Here is a 24,699-nt window from a genome sequence, read left to right as displayed (position 1 = left end):
TGTAACAGCTGCTCACCCACAAAGTGTTCAGACCATGTAAAGTTGCAGAGCTGCCTCGGTGAGTGTAAAGTTTCAAACCTTCTCTAGAGTTAACATCAGCATAAAAACCGTGTGGTGGGAGCTTCACAGATGTAACTGAATTAAAACAAACTGAATTACCAAGAAAAGAAAAAAATATGTCTGTGTTTAACTGGGTCAATACAAATAATATTAATTTTTTTTAAAAATATCTAAATTCTGTAGTAACTAAGTATGGGATACAGTACTTTAAAAAGCCTCAGCTGCACTTGTGGATATAGGATTCAAAGTTAAAGCTCGTACATTACTTAAGCAACTCGTTCTGTCAAACGTACTCACCTAAAGTGAATGATTCAAACACAGCAAACTACCTCACACAATGTGAAAAAAATATTCTATATAGTTTGATTAAGGAGCTCAAATACCTGATTGATCATAGAGAGGAACAATATTTATAATGACAATGTTGTTTGTTGTTTTGCACAGTACTTTAGTATACGCTTATTTGTTGTTTGCATTTTAAAATTGTTGATCAAAGAAAGGGAAAATAAAAATTCAGAAAAACAACATCAAGACACCAAAAGTTTTTTAAATGTAAATGAATGCTTTTCAAAAGAGTCAAATGTGCTGCATTGTACATTGCTCTGGATCCAGAGTCTGAAGAGCCTGTGTGAGAGGTACTGATAAAAATAGCCCATCTATTACATCCAAACCCTGTGACATCAATTCTGAAATTGACTTTTGATTCCATTAGACTAAATCAAATTTACTAATTCCTCCACTTCTCCAGGGTATGTCTCATCACGAGACTCATTTAAGGGTATTCAAAATACAGCATTTCATTCTGTGATATTACAGTTAAAAGTTTTTTGCTGAAACCATAAACAACCCTGTCTCCTTTTTCTTTAGATGAATCACTCTGTCTGTATTTGCTATAGAGCTGCTAAATTAGTCTGTGAGTAGGGGGCTGTGCCACAGCAGGGGACCATAGAGTGAATTATGAAAGGAAATAACTCCGTTTACAGTAAATGGACAACATGCGGCCATTACAAGGCTACAGATATAAAAGCAGCAGAAACAAGAAACCCCTTTGTTTACCAGACTTCAGTTAGAGCTTTGCATGTTCATGGATTTTTGGATGTACTTTAAAATTATGTCTAATAATTGAAAAATAGTATCATAAACTAAATAGACTGGTGCCTTTAAAATGTTTTTCTACTCTACCTGAGCACTCAAAACACTTTATGCCTCATGCAACCATTCGTACCTTTTCCTCAAGTAAATGTGGTATTAGTATACCAAATATGGTAGTAGATGACCTTATCTACATCCTGAACTATAGAGATAAACTAGTAAGAATATTAGAGATGTAACCATGTCAGTGAAGAAGATAAAAAAAAGTTTTAGTTAAAAAAAAAAAAGATTTAAAAAAAGCCCGTGCACACAGGTTTTGCGGTCGAGAGGGAGATAACTTAGATGGGGGAAGATAAATAACTCTCTAAGGCTGCACAGCAACTACAGACGTAAGTGTGCATGCTTCCTTGTTAGTGGGTTAGAAGACTGCTTCATGACCAGAGCCTCTGAAGATTCACTGCAAGATAGAAATCCCAGAAAGTTGGCTTTCAGAAATACACTCAAAAGAGAGCCCACCGAACGAAAAGTTCTACAGACTGATTAAACAAAAATAAAACTTCAAAATGATGGAAAGAAGAAAGTGTGGAGAAAGAAGAAAAGCTCACAACCCAAAGCACACCTTTCTGGTAAAACACAGTCAATTTCACTGATATGGTTTGGTGTGACTGCCAATTAAACTGGCTTACTGGCATTTATTGGTTTCAGCACTGGGGGAAGCAACAGGCTGAAGGCAGAGGTCTACAAGAGCACCCTGCAAGAGTGCTCTCATTCAACCAAATGCAAACTCCAAACTCAATGGATGATATTTCACAACTCAGGGATAATTATCCAAGAGAAACAGCTAAAGCAACCAAGGGTCTAGAGGTGAGAAGTTCTCCACTGGTCAAATTAAGCACTTGAACTCAGTTCAGCTGAGCAGCTAAACTAAAAGGCAGGCAAGACCCCAAAGTAAGAGATGACTGTTATGTGGTAACAGTGAAAGCCTGGTAAAGGGCATGTGTTATTAACTGTGTTTTGTCTGTTTTCTTTTCCACAAAATATTAAGATGACAGCTTAGTTTGAGTAACCTGTTGAATTTGACAGCTAAAGTTTCATCACTATGTGTTAAAAGAGTGTATTAAACGATTCAATCAAAGCTGGTTAGGTTTTTTGTAGTAATCACTGTTTTCTGCATTTGTATCGAAATACAGATCGTTAAATATAAAGATGTGTAATTACCCAAACATGTGTGGTCTGGACTGCAGTTATAGCAGCAGTTTGACAACTGAGGAATTTTATTATGCTTTTATGTTTAATATTCAGTTGTCTATTATTTTAAAATGTCTTACTATGGCTTTATGGATACTTAAGTAAGCAGCTGGGTCTAATATCCTAGCTCATAATCATCTATTGAAGAGTCTAAATCCTAATGCATACTGTAATAGTATGCACTTTGCACACTCTTGGGTTCTTACCAAGATTTCCAACATCTCTCATACTGTTATAGCCTACTAAGGGATTTCAGATGCAGCCTTGGTTAGCAACCATCATTGTACTCTACTGTAATTTAAGACGCATAAACTATACTGATATTTGACTTGTGAAATTTAGAAAAGAAAGAATAGCACTTTTAATCCTCCTCAATTGTCTCTGAACCAGTTGATTAATAGTGGCTTTCCAAACCCAGAGCAACACCACTAGACTGAGGTTTAACTGAACTCACTGTCACTACAGACGAGTTATTCAGCTGTTTGGAATACTTGGATAAAAGCTGAGTAAGATGTGATGGTGCACTTGCACTGCCAGCTGGGCTGAAGCAGCCCTTTCATCGCAATCTACCTGTCTGCATTTCGTTTGATAGCTTAAGACAAAATTATAGATAAAGGTTTTTGAGCAAAATTACAAGACATAATCTGACTTTTGCTGTCAAATTTTGCCTTAAAAAGTTACTGATTCAACATATTTTTCCAGGTATATTAGAACTTGTTTCCGTTTTATGGTGCTATGTATGTATGTAGAAATCTTCTCTGGAATAAAGGGCAGAATAGCTGCCTGTCCCAGCCACAAAAATCAACAACAGCGATAAAAAAGACCAGCACAGAGTAAAACAAGCAACTAATTAACGCATTAGATAATAACAGAACAGGGGCCATACTTAAGATGGAAGACGGTATACTTTGTCATGGTGACAGCTAAGCAAAACCACACAGCAACAGAAGGCTAAACTACACTAACTGGCCACTAAATGAAGTGGTATATAGTATATGTTCAACTACTCATTAAACACATGTACAGTTAACCAATAACATGGCAGCACAATCATTTGTTTAGGCATACAGATGACCTGCTGAAGTTCAAACTGAGCAACAAAATAAGGTAGAAAGTAGATTTCAGTGATTTTGAATCTGGCATGGTTGTTGGTGTCTAGTCTGACTATTTCAGAAACTGTGGATTACTGGCATTTTTCCCACAAATCCATCTGTAGAGTTTACACTGAGAAAAAAAAAAAAAGAAAATATTGCAGTTCTCTGAGGAAAAATGCCTTGCTGATACCAGAGGTGAAAGGAAAAATGGCCAGAATATACAGGAAGCAGTAGCTCTGATAACCAAATGATATGACCAAAGGTGGCAGAAGAGCGTCTCTGAATGCACAACATAGATAGATAAAAATAGATAAGCTACAGCAGCAGAAGACCACACTGGGTGCTACTTCTGTGAGCTAAACCATCACGATGGAGCTTGGTGCTAGATTTCATGAGTTTTTGACTTTTCCAAGTCCCTCAAAATTACTTCCTGTTTCATGGTGAATCGCCATACCACCAGAGTGTGCCGTTCAATATAAACTCACAATTTTCACACTGAAGCATCATAATGTCCTGATGGTTATTCTCACTACTTTTGAGGTAGATGTACTCAACCTGTAAAGAGCAGCACATGAAAGTATAAGACATGACATTTCGTGTTGACTCTAGGTGGCGCTTTAACTAATACTGACAATGGGCAGATCAGTGTGTTCAGGGTGGGACTCTTATCATGTCTGCGAAGTTTGGCAGCGGTTGGACAGGATTTCTTTGAGTTATAGCTTTGTTCTTCATGGTGGAACATTGAAATTCACCGTCCTGCCAGCAACGCACAGTTTTCAATGTAACACACATTTGAGGTTGCTGGGGTCATCCACTTCTACACTGTATCCCAAAGTGTAAAACATGACATTTCCTGTTCCCACTAGGTGGCGCTGTCACCAGTGTCAAATATGGCAGTTGAAATGTGTTTGGGGCGGAGAAGTTTGGTCCAGATTGAACCAAACATATGTGGGAATGAGAGCAAATGTAAATGATCAAAATTTGCTGTGGCGTCACAGCCACGCCCTCTCACGAAAACTCAAAAGCTGCACAATTTAATATGGCTCATAGGTGGCTCATTAACTCATAGGTGGCGCTCCAGAGCCATTTTGCCCCACACGTGTGAAACAATTAAAATATGTAATTTTTCATCAGACCTGACGAATGTATACAATTTTATGAATTTTTGAGCTTGTCTAGGCTAAAAAAACAACAACTAATAAATAGAGCAATTCCAGTAGGGCTTCTTTAAATGCTGATGTGAAATTATTCTTCTTTTGTTAATTGAAGGACACAACAGAATAGAAAGTCTAAGAGTGACACTTCAAGGGTATTGTGGTAACAACCAAAAACCATGGGGTTTATTCAAGCAGCTGACTGTGGATCTAAAAAAAGAAATAAAACTAATTGGCAGCTACAAAACAAGAGAAGGTTAGATCACAGTGCTTCCAGTGAGAAGTTTCCATTGTCTGAAATGTCATTAAGAAATGGCAGTTAAATTAAACTGTAAAACTCAAGATAAACCAAACAAGAAAAAGACAACTTTCTGTTACAATTACATATCTGTTTGGTAGGCAGGCAGAGAGAAAGCACCACATGAATGCAGAGAACCTGCAGGAAGGTTTAGCTGACAGAGGTGCCGGTGCTCCTCTGTGCTTATATCAATCAATCAACTTGTCATGATGTGGGCGCTCACACTGAATATAGAACCTTGGATTAATGTTAACTATTTGCCACGGCAACCTGGTTTCCAAAAAGGCGAAGAAGCTGTGGATGCTGCAGAATGTAAACATAGTAGAGGACAAAAAATGCTCAAACTGAGAAACAAACATACTCTCATTTTAAGTTTTAAGCCAAGAAGAAATTAGATTTAATGTGTTAAGGTTCAATGCAGGGGACTCAAACGTGGGACTCCTGAATCAGCTGAACACAAGGATTTATTTACAGAGTTCACCAGGTGTATATACAGAGAGTGCCGGGCAGTGCTATATACAACAATGTGAGGGACGGGGCTCCAGGGAAATCCAAGGGGGGAATCACTCGCTCTCCAACTCTCCACATACACGACTGCAGTTCCCTTCTTCACATTTGACACACAGATTCACACATGGGAAAGGTTATCCAGGGGGTCTGTAGATGAGGAACCAGGAATGAGTGCGATATTCACAAAAGACACTTGACTTATCTTGAGCTGTAGCTTGACTCTCACTGACGCGTGGTAGACAACGATCCAGCGAAGACCAGCAGTCACCTCCTGGCTTAAATGCCGTTCACCTTGATGGGCATCAGGTGTGTTCTTTTCCGTGGGCGTGGGCCGAGCGCATGAACCCACAATGAGTTCCGCCCCGGCGACAGAGAGGAGGAGAGAGAGAGCGCGAGAGGGAGAAAAGAAAGAAAAACGCCGATCAGCGTCTCGCCGAACCCCCCCACCGTGACAGTACCCCCCCAACGGGAGCCTCCCGGCGACCCCCAGGCTTGTCAGGATGGGCCTCATGGAATGCCCACACTATGCCACGGTCCAGCAGGGCAGCCCGCGGGATCCAGGACCACTCCTCCATCCCGTAGCACTCCCAGTCCACCAAATACTGCAGGCTACGCCCCCGGCACTTGACGTCCATGATCCAAGAGACAGTGAAAGCCGGGTGGCCATCGATGACCCGGGCGGGTTGCAGGGGCCTGGAAGGAGGGCACAAAGGACTGGACAGGCAGGGTTTCACTTGAGACACATGAAACACGCTATGGATCCGCATATTTCGGGGCAATCTGAGACTGACAGAAACCGTGTTAACCAAAGAGTCTATAACAAACGGACCAATGAAGGTGGGAGACAGTTTCTTTGACTCAGCCCGGAGCAGAACAAATCTGGTAGATAGCCAAACCTTTTGTCCCGGGGTGTAGGCAGGTGCGGGGGTCCGGTGATGGTCCGCCAGGCGCTTATTGCGATCAGCTGTGCAAAGAAGTGCGGCCCGGTGGCTGAGGTGGTAAGACTGTTGTGGGCATACTCAACCCACGGGAGTTGCTCACTCCAAGTTGTCTGGTTGGTGGATGCCAAGCACCGGAGGGCCGCCTCGAGTTCCTGATTGGCCCGTTCTGTCGGGCCGTTAGTCCGAGGGTGGAAACCAGAGGAGAGACTGACCTGCGCTCCGAGGGCGTTGCAGAATTCTTTCCAGACCCGTGAAGTGAACTGTGGCCCCCTGTCAGAGACAATGTCCGTGGGGATCCCATGAAGGCGAAACACATGGTTAGTCAGGAGTTGAGCTGTCTCTAAAGCAGTGGGGAGCTTGGGAAGGGCGACAAAGTGAGCAGCTTTTGAAAAACGATCAATGATAGTAAGGAGGGGAGGCCCGTGATGAAGTCCATTGCAATGTGTGACCATGGGCGGCCAGGGGTTGGTAGAGGTTGGAGTAGGCCGGAGGATGGCTGACTGACGCTCTTGTTTTGAGTGCATGTGGGAGAGGCAGCAATGTATTCACGGACGTCCTTAGCTAAAGACGGCCACCAGGCGAAGCGTTGGAGGAAGGCAATGGTGCAGTGGACCCCAGGGTGGCAGGTGAACTTGGCCGTGTGAGTCCAATGCAAAACTCGTGATCTGACAGTAGAGGGAACAAAGAGTAGGCCCGGGGGACCTGTACCAGGGTCCAGTTCCGTTCGTTGGGCCTCTCGAATAGCTGACTCAATCTCCCAGGCTAGGGCCCCGGCAACACATGTGGAAGGAAGAATGGGGGCGTCCTGGGCAGCGTCTTCGGAGGCGGCGAATTCACGTGAGAGGGCATCGGGTTTGACATTACGAGAGCCGGGTCTGTAGGTGATTGTGAATTGGAATCTGGTGAGAAACAGAGCCCACCTGGCTTGCCTGGCGTTGAGTCGTTTCGCGGACCGGATGTATTCCAAGTTTTTGTGGTCCGTCCAAACCACGAACGGTTGGGCAGTTCCCTCCAACCAGTGACGCCACTCCTCTAGGGCCAGCTTGATGGCCAATCGCTCTTGGTTCCCCACATCATAATTTTTCTCTGCAGGAGAGAGACGATGAGAGAATTAAGCACAAGGATAAAGCTTACCGCCTTGTTGTTGGGAGAAAACCGCCCCCACTCCTGCGTCCGAGGCGTCCACCTCTACGACGAAGGGTTGACTGAGATCGGGTTGGATGAGGATGGGTGCAGAGGCAAAGCGCTCCTTCAGGCAAGAGAAAGCCTGGTGAGCCGGTTCATCCCAGCGGAAGGGAACCTTGGGTGAGGTGAGATGAGTCAGGGGTAGAGCGAGCTGGCTATAGTTGCGGATGAAACGGCGATAAAAATTAGATAAACGAAGACGAAGTGGTTAATGAAGTCCCGGAGTACGTCGTTCACCAGGGCCTGAAAAACAGCTGGGGCATTGGTGAGACCAAACAGCATGACCAAATATTCAAAATGACCAAGGTGAGTGTTAAAGTCTGTTTTCCATTCATCCCCCTCCCTTATTCTTACCAGATGGTAGGTGTTGCGCAGGTCCAGCTTAGTGAAGATGGTGGCCCCCTGAAGGAGCTCGAAGGCAGAATTTAACAGAGGGAGTGGATATTTATTCTTCACTGTGATGTTGTTAAGGTCCCGATAATCAATACAAGGTCGTAAGCTCTTGTCTTTCTTGGCAACGAAGAAGAAGCCAGCGGCCACAGGAGATGACAAGGGGCGAATGAGACCTGCGGTGGGTGATTCGTTGATGTATTTTTCCATACTTTCACGTTCGGGCTGAGACAGACTGTATAGGCAGCTGGTAGGGAGAGGTGCGCCTGAAAGAAGATCAATGCCGCAGTCATACGGCCGATGCGGAGGAAGCGAGCATGCTCTATCCTTGCAAAACACTTGTTTGAGATCATGGTAGACGGGTGGCATGGAGGAGAGGTCCGGCGGCTCGGAGAGAGAAGAATAGGTTAGCGGTTCGGAAGAGGGGGTGGCAGCTTTAAGACAGAACATGTGACAATCTTCCCCCCACCCTACAATGCTCTCCTTTTTCCAATCAATAACAGGGTTATGTTGATGCAACCAAGGGTAACCCAGAACTAGCGGCATGAGAGGAGCTTGAAACACATACAGCTGTATAGTCTCGGAATGATTGCCAGAGAGAGTCAGTAAAACGGGCTCAGTGATATGAGTGATGTTAGGTAGCCGCTGGCCACTGAGGGCGGTGACTTGGAGAGACTGTGGCAGAGGCTCGGAGTTCAGATTTAATCATCGGGCCAGCGAAGCGTCAATAAAGTTTTGTTCCGCCCCTGAATCAATTAGAGCCTTAAGAGGGTGGACCTGAAGCTGCACCGTTAATTTAGCTGCAAGCATGAGCCGTGGAGGAGACTGTGAACTAGAGACCTCGCCCACCCGTATTCTCCTCTCTACTGGTGGGCACGGCCTTTTGGCAGAGACGGGCAAGCATTGGCAACATGACCCTTACGGCCACAATAAAAACACTCACGGGCCCTCCACCGACGGTGCTGTTCCTCGGGTGAAAGGCGAGAACGGCCCAGCTGCATAGGTTGCTCACCCTCCATGTTGTGCGACTCCAAATCTCTTCCGCCACTCGTGGCGTTTCCGCCCGATGCTGCTTCGCCACGCCTAGTTCGCCCTTTAACTCATCACACACGTTCAACAAAGTACTTATCAATGCTGGCTGCCCCCACCCGGTCTCTTCGGCCAACGTCCAGAACTCAATGGAGTATTCCGCCATACTTCATCTTCCCTGCTTAAGATTTAGTAAACAGTGAGCAGCTGCATCGGCGCCAGTACCTCTCTCAAACACCTGGTACGAGATGCTGGCGTCAGTTCTCAAAACAGCTTGAGCCCAGTTTAAAGCTGGTCTGCGTAAGAGCTGGACAAAAAAGGCAATCTTAGCCTCGTCAGTTTCATATGTCCTCCGCAACTGTCTAAACTGCATTGTTATTTGGGTCAGCGTTCCAAAACCTCCTCGGCCGTGAGGACGCGCTGCTGGGCAGCAGAGTCCGCTGAGTCCATATTCTGGCTGGATCGTTATGTTAAGGTTTAATGCAGGGGACTCAAACACGGGAGTCCTGAATCTGCTGAACACAAGGATTTATTTACAGAGTTCACCAGGTGTATATACAGAGAGTGCTGGGTAGTGCTATATACAACAATGTGAGGGACGGGGCTCCAGGGAAATCCAAGGGGGGAATCACTTGCTCTCCAACTCTCCACATACACGACTGCAGTTCCCTTCTTCACATTTGACACACAGATTCACATGGGAAAGGTTATCCAGGGGGTCTATAGATGAGGAACCAGGAATGAGTGCGATATTCACAAAAGACACTTGACTTATCTTGAGCTGTAGCTTGACTCTCACTGACGCGTGAGTCACTGACTCTCAATGTCGTTCACCTTGATGGGCATCAGGTGTGTTCTTTTCCGTGGGCGTGGGCCGAGGGCGTGAACCCACAATGAGTTCCGCCCCGGCGATAGAGAGGAGGAGAGAGAGAGCGCGAGAGGGAGAAAAGAAAGAAAAAGGCCGATCAGCGTCTCGCCGATCCCCCAGGCCGTGACATAATGTTACTACTACTTCTACTATTAATAATAAAAGTAGAGCATATTTATCCCACATTGGCTTCTCTTCATCGGCACCCTATTAAATTCGAAGTTGAATTCATGCTGCCATAGGCCTAGGCTGCTGGGGGCTTCCCATGATGCACTGCTTCCCCTTCACTCACCTCTTTTCAATCACTATTTGTTTAAACAGCACTCTTGCATTCAATCATTAGTTATTATTAATCTCTGGCTCTCTTTCACAGTGTATCTTTTGTCCTATCTTCCTCACCTCCAGGTTTCTTCCTGTTAAAAGGGAGTTTTTACTTCCCACTGTTGTCAAGTGGTTGCTTATAGGGGTGATTTGTTGCTATATAAAAAAAACTGAATTGAAACTGAATTGAAAATTGACAGAGATAAACTAGCATTCAAAGATAAAACCATAAAAAAGTATTTGTGATGTTTTGACAAATAAATATCAGATTGAAGAAAAAATGTAAAATTTGAAACATGCCAGACATTGATCGTGCAACGAGTGTCATGTTGAGCAGATAATGAAGGAGTTGTGACTCCAAAGAGTACTTTAGATAATAACATTCAGCAACATTTATACCCTCTGATTTCTTTAGTGGTAGTATTTCAGAAAGGGCTGCGAGAAGGTGGTAGGATATCTTTTAGCAGCAGAGCATGTGTATGCGTTATCTCCTAGGGGTTATTTTAATTTCACATTTCCCTTTACTCTTCGAGATTTCGGTGCCAGGGCTTTTGGACTCACATTAAAGAGGGTCTTGCATCTGCTTTAGCAGGAAGAAAGCTCAAGCTGAGGAGTTTGTGTGCCATGTAGGAAATTAGTTTATATATACATATACATGGGTACTCAAGCAAAGTGGCTTCTGTGTGCCTTGATTTGGGCTCTGTTGTGTCTAAAAAGATGTTTGGTTTTTTTTTACTTTGAAACACGATAAAAGAAGGAAAGCTCCCTTCTAAAGCGATTGTACGCACGAGCCCTGTGAAGGGACACTGCAGATAAGTTGCTGACTGTCCCTATCAGTCATCTCAGGAGACATATATTTGACTGGCCAGACATATCTTCCCTACCCCGCCGCACAGTTAACCCCAGCCAGTTTGGTGATTGAAATGGGAATAGGTGCCCAACCATGCATCACCAGGCAGGCTCTCTTACAGGGATATGACACTTCAAGTGACCCTCTAAGGTCAGCGCCATTATGATGCTGGGCGGGGGCAGGAAAGGGAAATAGAGCGAATGGCAGAGGGAAAGGACAAGAGATTCCCTCAGAGACACATTTAGAGTTTGAGGAAGGAAGCCTGAGTGAGAGGGGAGATAATGAAGGACATGGATGGAGGAAAGAGGAGTATGGTCTATTAAAGTGGTTCAAATAATGAATTGCAAAGCAGAGGGGGGGAAAAGAGTGAGTGCTTTCCAGCACATCACATTCAAAGATTTTTTTTTTTTTTGTGGTCATTTATTAGTGAATTGCCTGCCTTAGCTTAGGTGAAAATTAATTCAACAATTTTAGTCAAGCAACTCAACTGCCAAAGTATACTGGGACTGATTCTTAAATCACCATAACAATTGAGCAATTGGAGTAATAATGTTTGCCCATCCTCGGAGGCTTCAATTACTATGCTGTATTTATTTTGTGTGATTGGAATAAGCTGAGCTCTTTCAAGATGAATTTGCTGGAAATGAGTTTTAATGCAGCAAGCCTCTGTGACCCCACAACGAATCTAAATTCCATTTAATCGAGAGGGGAGCCCTGGGAGTTGCCGCATGAGACAAATATATGCTCATCTTCAGAAGACTCTTACTCATCGTGATAATTATTTCAACGCTTCAATTAATTTGACAACATTATTTGCACGTGCCACGGCTTCGCACACCTGTTTGCGACTCGATCTAGGAGAAATGAAGGGAAGATAAAGGCCGTCGAGTTGTGATAAAAGTCCTTAACCTGCTGCGCAGGGATGCTTATCGCTCGTGTGAATCTATAGAACAGCGATAAGCACACGATATTAAATCAGACTTGAGTATTATGCCTCTAATTTGAAATTTGAAATGGGAATAAACCCTTCAGTTTTAATTCAATTATGTATAATTCAAAGTGCATTTGTCAAGGTGCCATTCACAAGAAATAGGTACCTGCTGCTTGTGGATATTTATGTAAAATGCTATTTGCATGCAAAACGTCTAGTTTGAATAATGATGCAGATGTATTTTAGGCACTCTGTCTGGTAAATGTTTCAGATCAAACACTGTTAAGAGGATCACAAATTCAATTTAAGAAAAAAAATTGCATTACTTGCAAAATAAGAGAAGAATTCACATGAATCTTAGGGGCAACAAACTGCCTACTTGGACACAGAGCAGACAGCATGTTTGAAATCATAACACAGCGATCTCTCACGTAGAGAGTATCAAAGAGCTGCTGCCTAAAATTTAAAATGTAAGTGCAGTCAGTGTACAAATGAGGGACTAACGTTCCTAAAAAGAGACCTCTGTTCCCCTGCTAGCAATCTAGGTTTCTGAGGTGGAGCGGAGGTTCTGGCTTCACAACAAGCTAAATAATTAACCATTCATAAAAGAGAAATAAATGGAATAAAAGTGTGGTTCACTCTCTCTGTACTAAACCACAGAAGTCAGAGTTTTAAATTTGCTTGCACTTCTAGAGACAGAAATAGGCACACCATACAATTTTTTCTGCGAGCTTGTTTGTTTACAGTCTGTAGAAAAGATTCTTCACGCTGGATGTTACGGCATCCAGGCAAACACCAATGAATGTCCTTCCTATATTAGGTTGGAAAAATCTGCTCAAAGCTGAGATGGTAAAATCTTGACATACACCACTGTGGAAAAGTACGTTGCTTTTTCCCACAAGGAGCAAGACTTTACTGTCATTTTTGAAGTGTTTATGAGTAATTGTTCCCAGGCTTTCTGAAAGTCAAAGGTTTTCTTCAGACACTGGCTGCTTCTTCAACCTTTGTTCGTGTGCCTGACCATTTTTATAAGAATGCTTTTTTATGGATTCATTAAGCCACTTAACCCTGACCTATGAATCACTCAAGCATAAAAAGGCTCCTAACTCAAGGTATGAATCAGTGTGGTTGGCCACACATAAGGACAGTTTAACAAAGAACCAATTTTGTATCGTTACATTCTTTGTTATTGTCACAAAAGCGCATATTTTTTTTTCCTGTTCTTAAGAAAGAGGACAAAGCAAAGGCTCCACAGAAGAGCTGAGAGATGCATCTGGCCCGTCAGCCCATCCATCCACTGCTTACCAAAGCCTCACCAGAAATGAGCTCAGGTGAAGGGTACCAACTAAGAAGCCATTCTTAAGGAAAGAAAACTGGGAGAAAAATGTGTTTTAGTGTTGTACTTTTAACAGGGACTAACAAAACAGAGATACTTGGGTCTTCACTCAAGTCCCAAGCCCAAGTAGATAAAATATCACAAATATAAATATTTATTTACACAGTTTTTAAACCGGAAATGACCATTTAATCATTACTATGACCTTATTCGTATTAACACCACACTAAGTAACTGGGACAATTTAGTGCTGCTCACAGATCCATTTATAAATTATTCTACTAAATATATGGTTCATTTACAGAATTTAGTCCCAGTTTAAAAGGGATGATCCACTCTCATATCACTGCATTGAAGTTTTCTTGCTTCACAAAGTGTTCCCAACAAGCCTGAAAGCTATGATCAATCAAAACACTTGAGTGATCTAGTGTTGGTCTGCACTGATCATTTAAAATCTGAAGAATTTACCTTTTATTTTGTACTCGTGGTTACAGAAACAGCCTTCCTGGGAACTCGAGATGTGCTCTGTCTTCCTTTGATGTGTTTTCATTTACCTTTCATTTCTTTTGCTTTTCAGTAAATATTTTAGGATCTTAGCCGTTGATTAGTTCACTGTCAGATTCTGAGTCCTTGTCAGCTGTTTTGATGAAGCTGTTTTTGAACACTTCTTTGTTTCTGTGTCATAAATATTTTGCACAACCAGGTCCACTGTATTTAAAATATGCTGCACGGTTAGCTAGAACCCACATTCCCTTTCTGGCATGTTAGATGTACTGTTCGAATGTGCAAAGCCACTGGGGGTAAAAACAGAAACAAATGGTATTTTTACAAACACACTGCAGCCCTGAGCTTTTTTTTTTTTTTTTTTTACATTGCCAGAAAGAGCAGTATGTGAGAACACAAATGTCTAAATCATTTAGATCAGACATAAAACTCTCTTTTTACCCTGCTTTAGGTCTTGAAGCCCATGAGTGAATAGCACAGAGAATTTACAGTAAGCGTGTGTGTGCCATGAGTCCTGCCTCCTACATCTAAACCTAAAACTAACTGATTCAGGAATAAGAAGACATCTGTCCCAGACCATCAGCTGCTCTGTGCATTGTTCAACACTCAGGGCACAGAACTGGTAACCTGGTAGGTTTTAGCAACGTAACTACATGGTGTGTCCATGTCTCCCTATGCTCCTTTTTCTCTTCAGTTCTTCCTTCCCACTCTCACCAAGTGCTTCCTCATAGGACATTGCCAGATTGTTCTGGATTCTCTTCTTGTGTCTTGAGATGACTCCTCTTGTGTATTAGTGCTATTTCTTGAGTTGAGCCTATCAAACCTGAAGGTTGTTATTGTGATGTCATCATGTTGCCTGACAAAAACCTACCAAATGGCTAAATAGATCTGGTTGTAGCCTTTATGCCCTTACAATAGCTTTCAATTTCACAGCAATGAGTTCAACACAAAACTGTTATTATGCATGTTATATTATTACATCATCACTATGCCTAGTAACTGCATAACAACAGACTAAAATCACAGACCAAGCAATACTGAAGCGCTGGAATTTACTAAGAACTGAATGTTGTAGACCGTGAAGCTGTGATTAGGGTTACAAAAAAAACCCCAAACTTTTGTTTTCACAATGTTAGCGAAATATTTCAAAAGAAATTTCTCGCACAGCAGACACTTTACTAGTAGAGCAGACTGAGAGACTAATATCTTGTACTATCCTGCACAAGTTGTGACATCAACGGGTCCTCATCAAACAACTTAAAGGCCGGACGACTGCTTGTTTACTATCCTCAGTGTGGTTAAAAATATGTTTTCCTGAAATTCAATAAGCATTTTAAACAAAACTATTACAACCTGTCACTTCTTTCGAGAGCTTAAAAATAATTTGTTGAAACAAATATTGGAAATAAAACACGTCATGTAATATGTCATTAAATACTGCCATTATGGGTTTGACAGGTACAGATTAGATAGGTGTACTGTACATGGGGCGCACAATCAGGCCATTTAAAAATGGACATGGTACTGTGTCAGCTGTCAGCTGTATTTTCTAATTTTCCACCACGGCAGACAATTTACATTTAAATTGTTTTTCTTTCACAGCGCAAGGCCCCAACATAATGTTCGAGTATCAAATGGACATTTAGACAGAAAGCAAGCAGTACAAATGTTTTGTTTGACTTTGTTTGCTTTATGTGGTTTGAATTGTATGTGCGCCCAGTTGTGTCTCTACATCTTTACATATTTTTACATATTACCTGATGACAATCGGACTGCCAGCAACAAAAAAATTATGATGCATCAATGTGTATTTGCTGTTAAAACACAGTAGAAGGTATCAAGTAACACTTGAGAGTGTATGTGTGTTAAAATGTTAACTTTTACTATTGTGACCCCTGTAACAGAAACTTCACATCCCTGGATCATATATATCATCTATCATCTCATCTGTAACGTGGCTTTGACCAAAGGATAGAAACAACAAAGTCAAGATGCTTGTCAGATATAATCAATCCTGAATGTCAAAAATGTTATTACCAGTTTAGGAAACATGATTTGAGCCACAATGAATTATCTGTGGCTCAGATAATTCTGAGCCACAGAAGCCACCATTTCCCCAGATTGAATGGTGAAAGTTCACCATTCAATCTAATGCTTTCTCTCTGCTGTGCTTCTGTTGTCCTTTCTATCCTTACTTGTGTGTCAGAATTTATTGCAGATATGCCACTGATCCTCACTGACATCTGCATTAATGGAAATGTCAGCATGTGTGTGTTTAACAAGAGTTACTGTAAGTTTGGATGTATGTTAGCAAAAAGGGATGATTGCCATTGACTTTTATTGCGTTTCCATGGCGGGAAAGAGGCAACAAACGTCATCTAATATGTGTGCGAACGAGCCAAAACAGTGGTATGTCTCCATTTTCATTGCTTCCCCTTGAAATAAAATGACCCTTGAATTACGGCGTTAACAGGACTTACCGAGGCTGAACTCCACCTGAGGCAGCTTGGGTGTTAGAATAACACCTGCAAGACAGAGACAGCAAAAAGACAGAGTGGAGTTGAGATAAAAACAGAGCGAGAGGGAGATAAAGATAAGGAAGAGGGGAACATTAGAACAATGAAAAAGGAGGAAACAGACGTAAAACATTAACGGCTGCAGTTTAATTTTGCGGAAGTTTAAAAGGTGTAGAGCTCCAACCATTGTTTTTCAATGACTTTTCATGAATTTCAGTCTTTGATTTGCCATCTTATTAAATTAATCATATCAATGTTAGATAATAGGGAAATATGCTCATTACAATTTCAAAGAGCATAAGTGCAAAACAAGCCGACTACTTTTAATCTAAAATAATCGGAATCAAAAACCTGCGAACCCTCACATATTTACTAAAAGCAAGGCATAAATATTTGGCTTAGTTTCCTGGTTATTTATCAAAATTGTTGAGTCAGTTGTAGTCACTTTGCACAGATGCAATATAATTACGCTAAGGGGGTTGAACTCCTGGCAACAAACTATTTTAATCAGAAATAAAAGGCTTTATAGAGAGTTTGAACATGGTAGGAGCACAACAGGCTCCCCAAATGCCACACTGATTAATGTAACTGTTCATCTAGATTATGCAAACAACTCAGCGATCGTTGAGAGCGTCAGAACTAGAGTTTCTGGGTATCCATTGTCCTTGAGGCTTTACGCCAATAACGATGACTGACTGCTTCAGTCATCTGTCACTAAAGCTTTCTCTCATTCATCACTTTCCCAGTTTGACATGACCATTCAAAAACCAAACCGATGAAACGCCTGTAAGATGGTGCAACAAGTCTAGAGGGGGACTAAACTGCTAAATTCCTCCTCTTGGGGTGCTTGGACACAATTGGCCTCTCTAAGGCTCATCAACTCCACTAATGGGCCGTGGATACTCGATGTTCACTGATGTATGGGAGCCATGCGACTTAGGTAATCTTATGTAATGAGGATTCTTTGCAAAGAAAAAACGATTTACTTAATAAGGCAGAATGCCTTATTGACAATTTTGAATGCATAGATAATGCTGTCCAAAAGTCTCAGACCAACTCTCATTTCTACATATTTTGCTTGGGAAATTGGAATTAGGCGCAGCAGTATTGAAATGTGCAAACACGCATTAAAAGTATGCACAGTGTATATAAGCCAAAAACACAGGTGGTGCAATTCTTGGTTAAAAGCTTGAAAGTCAGTATTCAGCATGATCGCCTCTGTTCTTTAATACAGCCTGAACTCTCTTAAGCAGCTTTATTGTAATCTCTATAAGTACAGTAGTCTTCAGGAATCGTTCTCCAGGCTTCTTGAAGGACATTCAGAACTCTTCTTTGGATGTTGGCTGCCTTTTGTTCTGTTCTTTGTCAAGATGATCCCACATTGTTAGGATCCAGGCTCTGATCCATGAATGATCATGTTCCCTTGTGTGTTTTTATATCCAGATATCCCTTTTTAAGGGGTTTGTAGTGTGTTTGGGATCATTGCCATGCTGAAAAATGAAGCCATTGCCAGCCAGCCCCTTTCTTGATAGTATTTCTTAATGGATCAAAATCTGATCAAATTAAAAGTCTTTTCTGTGTTCGTATACTTCCATCAACCTTGACAAGATCTCCAAGACCACTAGGTGAAATGCAGGGCCAAACCATGTGAGCCTCCACCATGTTTTGCTCGCTGTTTTACCTCTCTCTGATCTCCATCAAAAATACTGCCAGTACTTTGAACCAAAGTCGGATCCATCCATCTCTCCGTGCAAGACCTGTTGCCACTGATTTTCAGTCCAATTCTCGTGTAATTTGGCAAACCTCAGCCTTTTCTCCCTGTTTTCCTTCCTTAAGAATTGCTTCTTGGCAGCCACCCTTCATCAGAAATGACCCTTCAGCAAACAGCAGATGGACCAGCATCTCTCAGTCAAGTCTTTGCTATTTCTTAAGCACGTGAACTTTAGATTCAAACAAACAAGCCAAAAAGAAAGAAAAAACAAACATTGCTCAAAACTGGTTTCTTGAAAGCAAAATATAAAGAAACAAGTTCTGGCGCAAGACTATTGCATCGTACTGTATGTATGGTTGTTTGTTGGGACTGTTGATTACTGTACTTGTTGATTACTGGTTTACTGTAATATTTCTTCTTGCGTTTGTTTCTGGAGATAAATCTAAAAAATGCCCCAGCTCACAGAGATGCAGTGAATTATGTCAAATGTTGATGAATCGTTTAAATGCTGTTTTTTAATCTTTGAACCGTATTCTTTGAAATGAATGAGTCCAAAATTATGGAAATCATAAGCATTATCTGGCACCGTGTTGAGAGTCATTTGCCTACTGAGGCCAAGACAGCTTCAAGCACAGTAACTTGATAAAAAAAAAAAAAAGATTACCAGCAATTTGAAGTGCATTTCTAAATTCAATAAATATGCTAACAAACTTGTAAATAAACCTTCAGTTTGCTAGCATTTATGCTCAGTGAAATAAACTGAGCTCTGTCAGATGTAATACATGTCAGAAAAGGCTGTAGAAGCTTACGCAAACCTGGTCCAATATCTGTTATAACTGCAGTAAATATCTAATTAATCAAGTGGACAAGTATTTGTAGCACACGGGGCAAGGAAACACACACCAAAACAGGTCAATTATGCTTGTAAATAAACTTTCATCATCTGGTTCTCACATTACTTTCTCATCTTCATCATCCCATTCCTCAGGGGTCATGTCTCCTCATGTTGTCACCATTAAGACTTCCTTATGAGTGCTGATGGAACTTTAATAAGCCAGGATGACATGCTGCGTAGCTGAAATAGAAAGCCCTTTAGCTAGGTAGGCTGACACTGTGCCAGCTGTTGGGTCCAGTCTCCGGTGTAGCATTATCATAAGGGACTGACACATGGACAGCCCGGCTACTTTGTAGGACTTATCTTGAGTGGTAAGAAGCAGTGGAAAATGCTTGTCGTTGCAGAAATAATTAAAGATAAGGAGCAAAGCTGAGTCTAGGTCTGATAGAGGTTCAGGATACAGATCATGAGACACATGTGGCAAAGCAAGTCAAAGTGTTTGATAATGAAGCAGGAGGAAGACTGGAATTCAGAGCTGTCAGAATTTTAAAGCATGGCTTATAGGCAGAGTGTCGAGTATTTTTAGAAGGATCATGCCAGATGCTTTGATTTTATGACAGGCAACACATGTTAAGTTGCATTTTCCTTTTTTTGTTTTTTCAGTATAAAGTCTGAATAAATAACGTGTAAAACTATGTTTTAGTGCAGCTCTGAAAGCTTTCACATGGTCACATCACCCCAATATCCACATGATCTAAAATATAACGGACAAATTATGCAACCTGAGGACACAACTCCTGTTATGTACACGGTGACCTCATTCTCGTCCCGCAGCACTAAACGTGCCGCATGTCATTACCCTCTGGGGGAGAATCAGCCTGACCAAAACAAATACACAAACAAGGTCTAATCGCAATAATTAGCCATTACATGGAGAGAGATAAGCCACCTGCATTGCCCATATCTATTGTAACTCCTGCAGCATACATGGCTCACGACTCTAAGTTGCAGATACATACGTGGGGGAAAGTGGCACAGGTGTGGTATTTATAATCGATATCCGCTGGCATTATGAATATGGTAATAAGCTCAGCAAGGCAGCAGGCAGGCAGCACATGCAGATGTAACTCCCAGAGGGGCCCAAAGCAAATGAGGTGTGCCCGCCCGCTATACTGCAGTTTCATCTGGCTCTAGAAATAACAGCACAGCCCCACTGTACCTCCAATCTATCAGCCCCCCTGTCTGTGGAAGGTATCAGTAGGGAAAAAGGCACGCTGAAGGCAGAGGAGAGGGTAATTTATAAGGATGTGAGCAGACTAGGTGAATCCTCTGGAATGACAAAGTTAATTAATGTTCAGGGACTTAAATGGTCCGTCTTACAGATGATCATTTAACTCGCTTCCCTTCTCATTGCCCTGCTTTCTCGCATGCTGCATTGTATGATAACCGCTAACAGGCAAGGGGGACAAGGGTGAATGTGGGAAATAGTTGGTGGTTTTGGTGGGTGGGGGTGGGGGATTCAGATGATGCTGCTGTTTATTTCTAAGTCTGCAAAAGATGGAAGTAGAAAATATCACCAGACACCGCTCCAATTCCCAAGTATGGTTTCAACGAAGAAAATCAAACAATTCTTCCGAAGAGAGTTTTGATAAACTGCCCTGCAGAGGCTATAGTACACATTCACAGTCACTTCTGCTTATCCTCTTCATGAATAGATATTACATATAAAAGCCCACGCCTATGAATAAATCCTGTTCATATTTTTGAATATTATCTTCTTTTGAATTTTGAGGTTAGATTAATAATTCACTTATGTGGCTGGCTCAGCATGGGCTTTGATATTTCAGGGATATAACTCTCTCAACAAATGATTCCAACCCAACAAGCAGCTCTGCTCACCCTTCCTACACGTTCACCCACACTAATTGCAATGTTTCCTTCTCCTAACTCCTTTTTGTCCGACCTTGCGTTTCTCTTTCCTGTAGTTTAAATTGCCTAAACAGAACCTGCACATCCACTGCGATGATTCAGTCACCAGCCAGGCTTACATACCTGTAACTCAATTGATGTTTGCACAGACAGGCATCCCATTAGGACAAGTGGTGCTGAATGGGAGAGTGAGTTATCGTCACATTACTGCTTTGGGAGATTGAGAGGGGGGGGGACAGATGGTTTTGTTGCCAGCGTTTAATGAAGTGTTGTGAATCAGTTGGATGCGCTGAGGAGGTCTTGACTGTCAAGCTGATAAGAGACGTAGTCTGGGGGGGTTAACAAGAGTGGGACCTTTCGCTCCGCGACAGCTTGGTCACGGCACGCGTCTCGCAAAGACAGTTCAATCAATTAAATGTTGCAGCTTTCATTGCCGATACCGATTCCTGTATGCAAATTCTGTTATGAATAGTTAATAGCTAAAATAACATAATTTCACCCTTTGTGATTGGGAGTTTGTAAAACGCCAATTCAGCCCCACCTTAATTAGCACCGAGCAGCACCCAGTTTGGTTTCGCTTTTATCTCCTGTCAAGAAAGAGGAGATAAACTGTGTCACCTTGCGACTGATAATGCACGGTTGTCAACCTGCTGTTCGGCCCAAACACTGTAATTATGTGCTTCGCTCTTGTCTTCCAGGATGCCCAGGGGAAACAAAGCAAAGGTAGAGTGAGGCGTTACACTCCTGCATCTGTCAGATGCCATCTATAAAATTGTGCAGAGGATTTTATGGTAGGTGCCTATCTTGGGTTTGCCATCAGGTCATAGCTATTGAGAGTGTGGCCCTGTGTGTGTCTCTGCATAACTGTGCAACGTCAGAGCATGCCTGCATATGTCCGTGTGAATGGGCAATCGGACACATAAGATGCTTCACCAGTGTGTCAGTGTAGGTTTAAAGCAAAGAAGACAAGGCGTCGTGAACTGCGCTTTCATCCTTCTTTGTACAGTTCCATCTGCTTATTCCCATTGGGACGATGATGGTTCTTAGCTTGCATGCCAATGCAAATGCTTAGCAGCAACCGCATGCAGTGTCTGTCCTTTTAGTAAGCAAAGGTATTAAATGTGGAGAGGAGGCTTTGTGGCATCACTGATATGGATAATCTCTTCAGCATTCTCCTGTAGTGATGGGCACTAAGACATCTAGTTTGCCTCTGCCAGTGCATATTAGTGACAGCACATTCAGCCTACATGGAATATGACTGCAGTAAAAATGCAAATTCACACACACATACACGTGCATGCATGAACACCAGTGCACAGAGACAGAGACATGACACGCAAGCAAACATGTGACTTTTTACCCCCCGACTCCCACCAAGAAAACATGTGAACAAACAGCTTTTCAAACTTTCTCTCTGCAGAGTCACTCAATCAAAATTCCATTTTGCTCAAAACTAGATAAGGCAGACTTTTGTATTATTTACTACACGCATGCATTCTGAAGCTCAAAAGAACTGAGAAACATTTTTGAGATTTCAATTCAACCACACAACAAGAATACTTAAATGGAAACCTGCAGCAAGGCAGGCAGTTTTTAAAAAGTCTACAGTTTTAAATTGTGGAGACACGACTGACAGGCCCGAAGATCAATCGTGGCTTAACAACATTTTAAATATCTGACAACAAAAGACATCACTTGATAGCACTTAGTGTCATTTCTATCTACCAATAATGATCTTTCATAACAAGTGCATCTATATATCATCAGGTATTGAGTTGTAATTATTCTGCATAGGAGTCAGTTACTTGGCTACTGAAGACTGGGGTTTTAAAAATCTCTCACACTTTTGCTGGTACCTCCACCCTAGCTCTCTCCCTGAAACACACACACACACACACACACACGCTTTCATTCTGTGTGTGTGGCAGCACGAGAACAAACACTTGCACAGGGAAAATACTCAAAAGCAAGACATCATCTGGAGAAGCATTTGCAGTAACAGTAGAGAAAACCAATGCTTAGAACTGACGAGCAGTTATGGAGTTAGACTGTAGAACAAGAAAGGACAGAGGAAAGAGGAGACAGATTCAAACAGTCACAAAACACAGTGGAGTCAGCTCACCAGCAGCGCTCAGTCCTTCAGGACTCGCACTCAGCTCCTTCATGTCAACCATGCAGTGTCCCAGGTGCTGCGTGCCGTCCTCCATCTGTCCAGCTTGCCCCACAGTTCTCCCTCGTGCTCCTCCACCTCTTCTCCCACCTCCTCCACGAAACACCACAGTCCAGTCCAGTTCCCCGGCTCACACGCAGCCTTCCAAGCAGAGAAGCTGTCACAAAGATAGCAATCCTCTCACCCCGCTTTCTTGCTGCCTCACGGTGCGCTCTCTGTCAGCATTAAGGATGCCTCATGGAAACTAATACGGAAGAGAGGGACAGGCGACGGACCTGGAGCAGCAGCGGGAGGGAGGAGGAGAGGGAGGGGGAAGAGAGGGGAGCAGGAGAGAAAAAGACAGGGGAAGGGAGGAGTGATGAGGGAGTGAGATTCCAAATGAAAGAGAAAGCAGGACAGAATTGATGTTATGTGCAATACAAAGCTCTATCCATCAATCTTGGGCTGTCAGTCGGGGACCTAGACCCGACTGCACAGAGCACCGCAGCCAGAAAGACACGGCTCTGTCCTCCCCCTCTCCCTCTCCCTCCCTCCTTTTTTCTTCTCACTGCGCAGCCACTGCTGCAACCAGACATGGCAGCAGGGTCCCTTTGATTTCTGACGTCCGTCTCACTCCCCTTCTCCAACCTGCCCTCACCTCTACATCACTCTTTCCCTTTTCTCAGCAGTGTAACAATTACCAAACTCCCAAGCGTGATATGTTGAAGCCAGAATCATGCAGCATGATTTGGGGACTTATACAGCTGAGGGATTTGCAGAGTATAAGGACAGTTTTTATTGCAAAAAGAGCTGAGTATAACCCAACACGGCAACTTCACCACAATTTCAAATCAACAGGTTAAACACAGAATGTGATACAGATAGTAGTTGTTTCTGGGTTTTAGAGGTTTGTGGGTTTTTTTTATGTTTCGCAGCGTAGATCTAGACAGGACATTTTGAAAAAGGAATTAGGATGAGGAGTTATATATAAAGATTTTCAAGGTAAAATAATGACTGCCTCCTCTTACACTCCTAAGGGAAACGTTATTGTTCTTTGGTCACCAAGGTCATGATGCTACAGTAAGCGTATATCTACAATGTAGTTAATTAAAATCCAGCTGAATGGAGGAGGAGCTGTGTTGTCTGTTAAACTCATTCAACCTAAGTGAAGGCTACTGTGAAGGTGCTTGATTTTATACACCTGTGGCTATGGAAGTGATTTTAAGTGAAGTTTCACCTACGACTAGCTGGAGATACAGCTTCTCTCACCAGTGATGATCCTTGATACGCAAATTTGGGTTCAGTTTGGCATGAAACCAGATGATGTTTGCCCTCGACATAACTTTGAGGACTGTGAACTCAAACATAAGCTCCTGCAAGTGGTCAGAACCAGGTTTCCATAGCGCAATCTAAAAATATACTGTGCAAAAGGCAAGGGCCACTCTTAATTTTTATTTTTATTTTGCTTCCCAGGAGCCAGTCATTTCTTGTAATTTTTTAAAGTGGTCTTGAGCAATAGTTCTCCAGGCTTTCTGAAAGTATTTCAAGGTTTTTCTTTGGACATTGGCTGCTTTTTCACTCATTTTCAGTCCAGTCCTTGTACCTGACCATTTATCAAAAGAATGGTTTTCTTCTGAGAACATGAATCGTTGAAGCATAAAAAAAGGCACCCAACTTAAGGATCAACCAGTGTTTTGTTGATACACAACAAACAACTTCATAAACTTTGATCCTAGCAACATGTTGCA

At 42.4% G+C, this 24,699-nt stretch overlaps 1 protein-coding gene and 1 long non-coding RNA gene across 3 annotated transcripts in view; both read right to left on the bottom strand.

The window, feature by feature from the left end:
- Nucleotides 1-23,459, bottom strand: part of inpp4b (inositol polyphosphate-4-phosphatase type II B) — a 179,484-nt gene extending 156,025 nt beyond the window's left edge. Inside the window, exons 1-2 of one of the 2 annotated variants that reach the window (XM_040023896.1) lie at nucleotides 22,925-23,459; nucleotides 16,292-16,336 (exon numbers count right to left, since the gene is read on the bottom strand). In XM_040023896.1, the coding sequence (XP_039879830.1) occupies nucleotides 16,292-16,336; nucleotides 22,925-23,009 (130 nt within the window). In that variant the 5' untranslated portion in view covers nucleotides 23,010-23,459. The remainder of the gene's footprint in view (nucleotides 1-16,291; nucleotides 16,337-22,924) is intronic. The other variant, XM_040023897.1, reaches the window with a different exon arrangement.
- LOC120728774 lies at nucleotides 951-11,525 on the bottom strand. The gene is made up of 2 exons (XR_005694784.1): nucleotides 9,836-11,525; nucleotides 951-5,747 (listed from the first exon to the last, which is right to left on the bottom strand). It is a non-coding gene; the product is annotated as an uncharacterized LOC120728774 (long non-coding RNA).
- Nucleotides 23,460-24,699: the final 1,240 nt, after the last annotated feature.

The sequence above is a fragment of the Simochromis diagramma genome, unplaced genomic scaffold (genome assembly GCF_900408965.1).
Source record: "Simochromis diagramma unplaced genomic scaffold, fSimDia1.1 OVJJ01000302.1, whole genome shotgun sequence".
Taxonomy (NCBI): domain Eukaryota; kingdom Metazoa; phylum Chordata; class Actinopteri; order Cichliformes; family Cichlidae; genus Simochromis; species Simochromis diagramma.
Note: the sequence above shows the minus strand (reverse complement) of the source record. Positions and strands in the feature narration are given on the sequence as shown.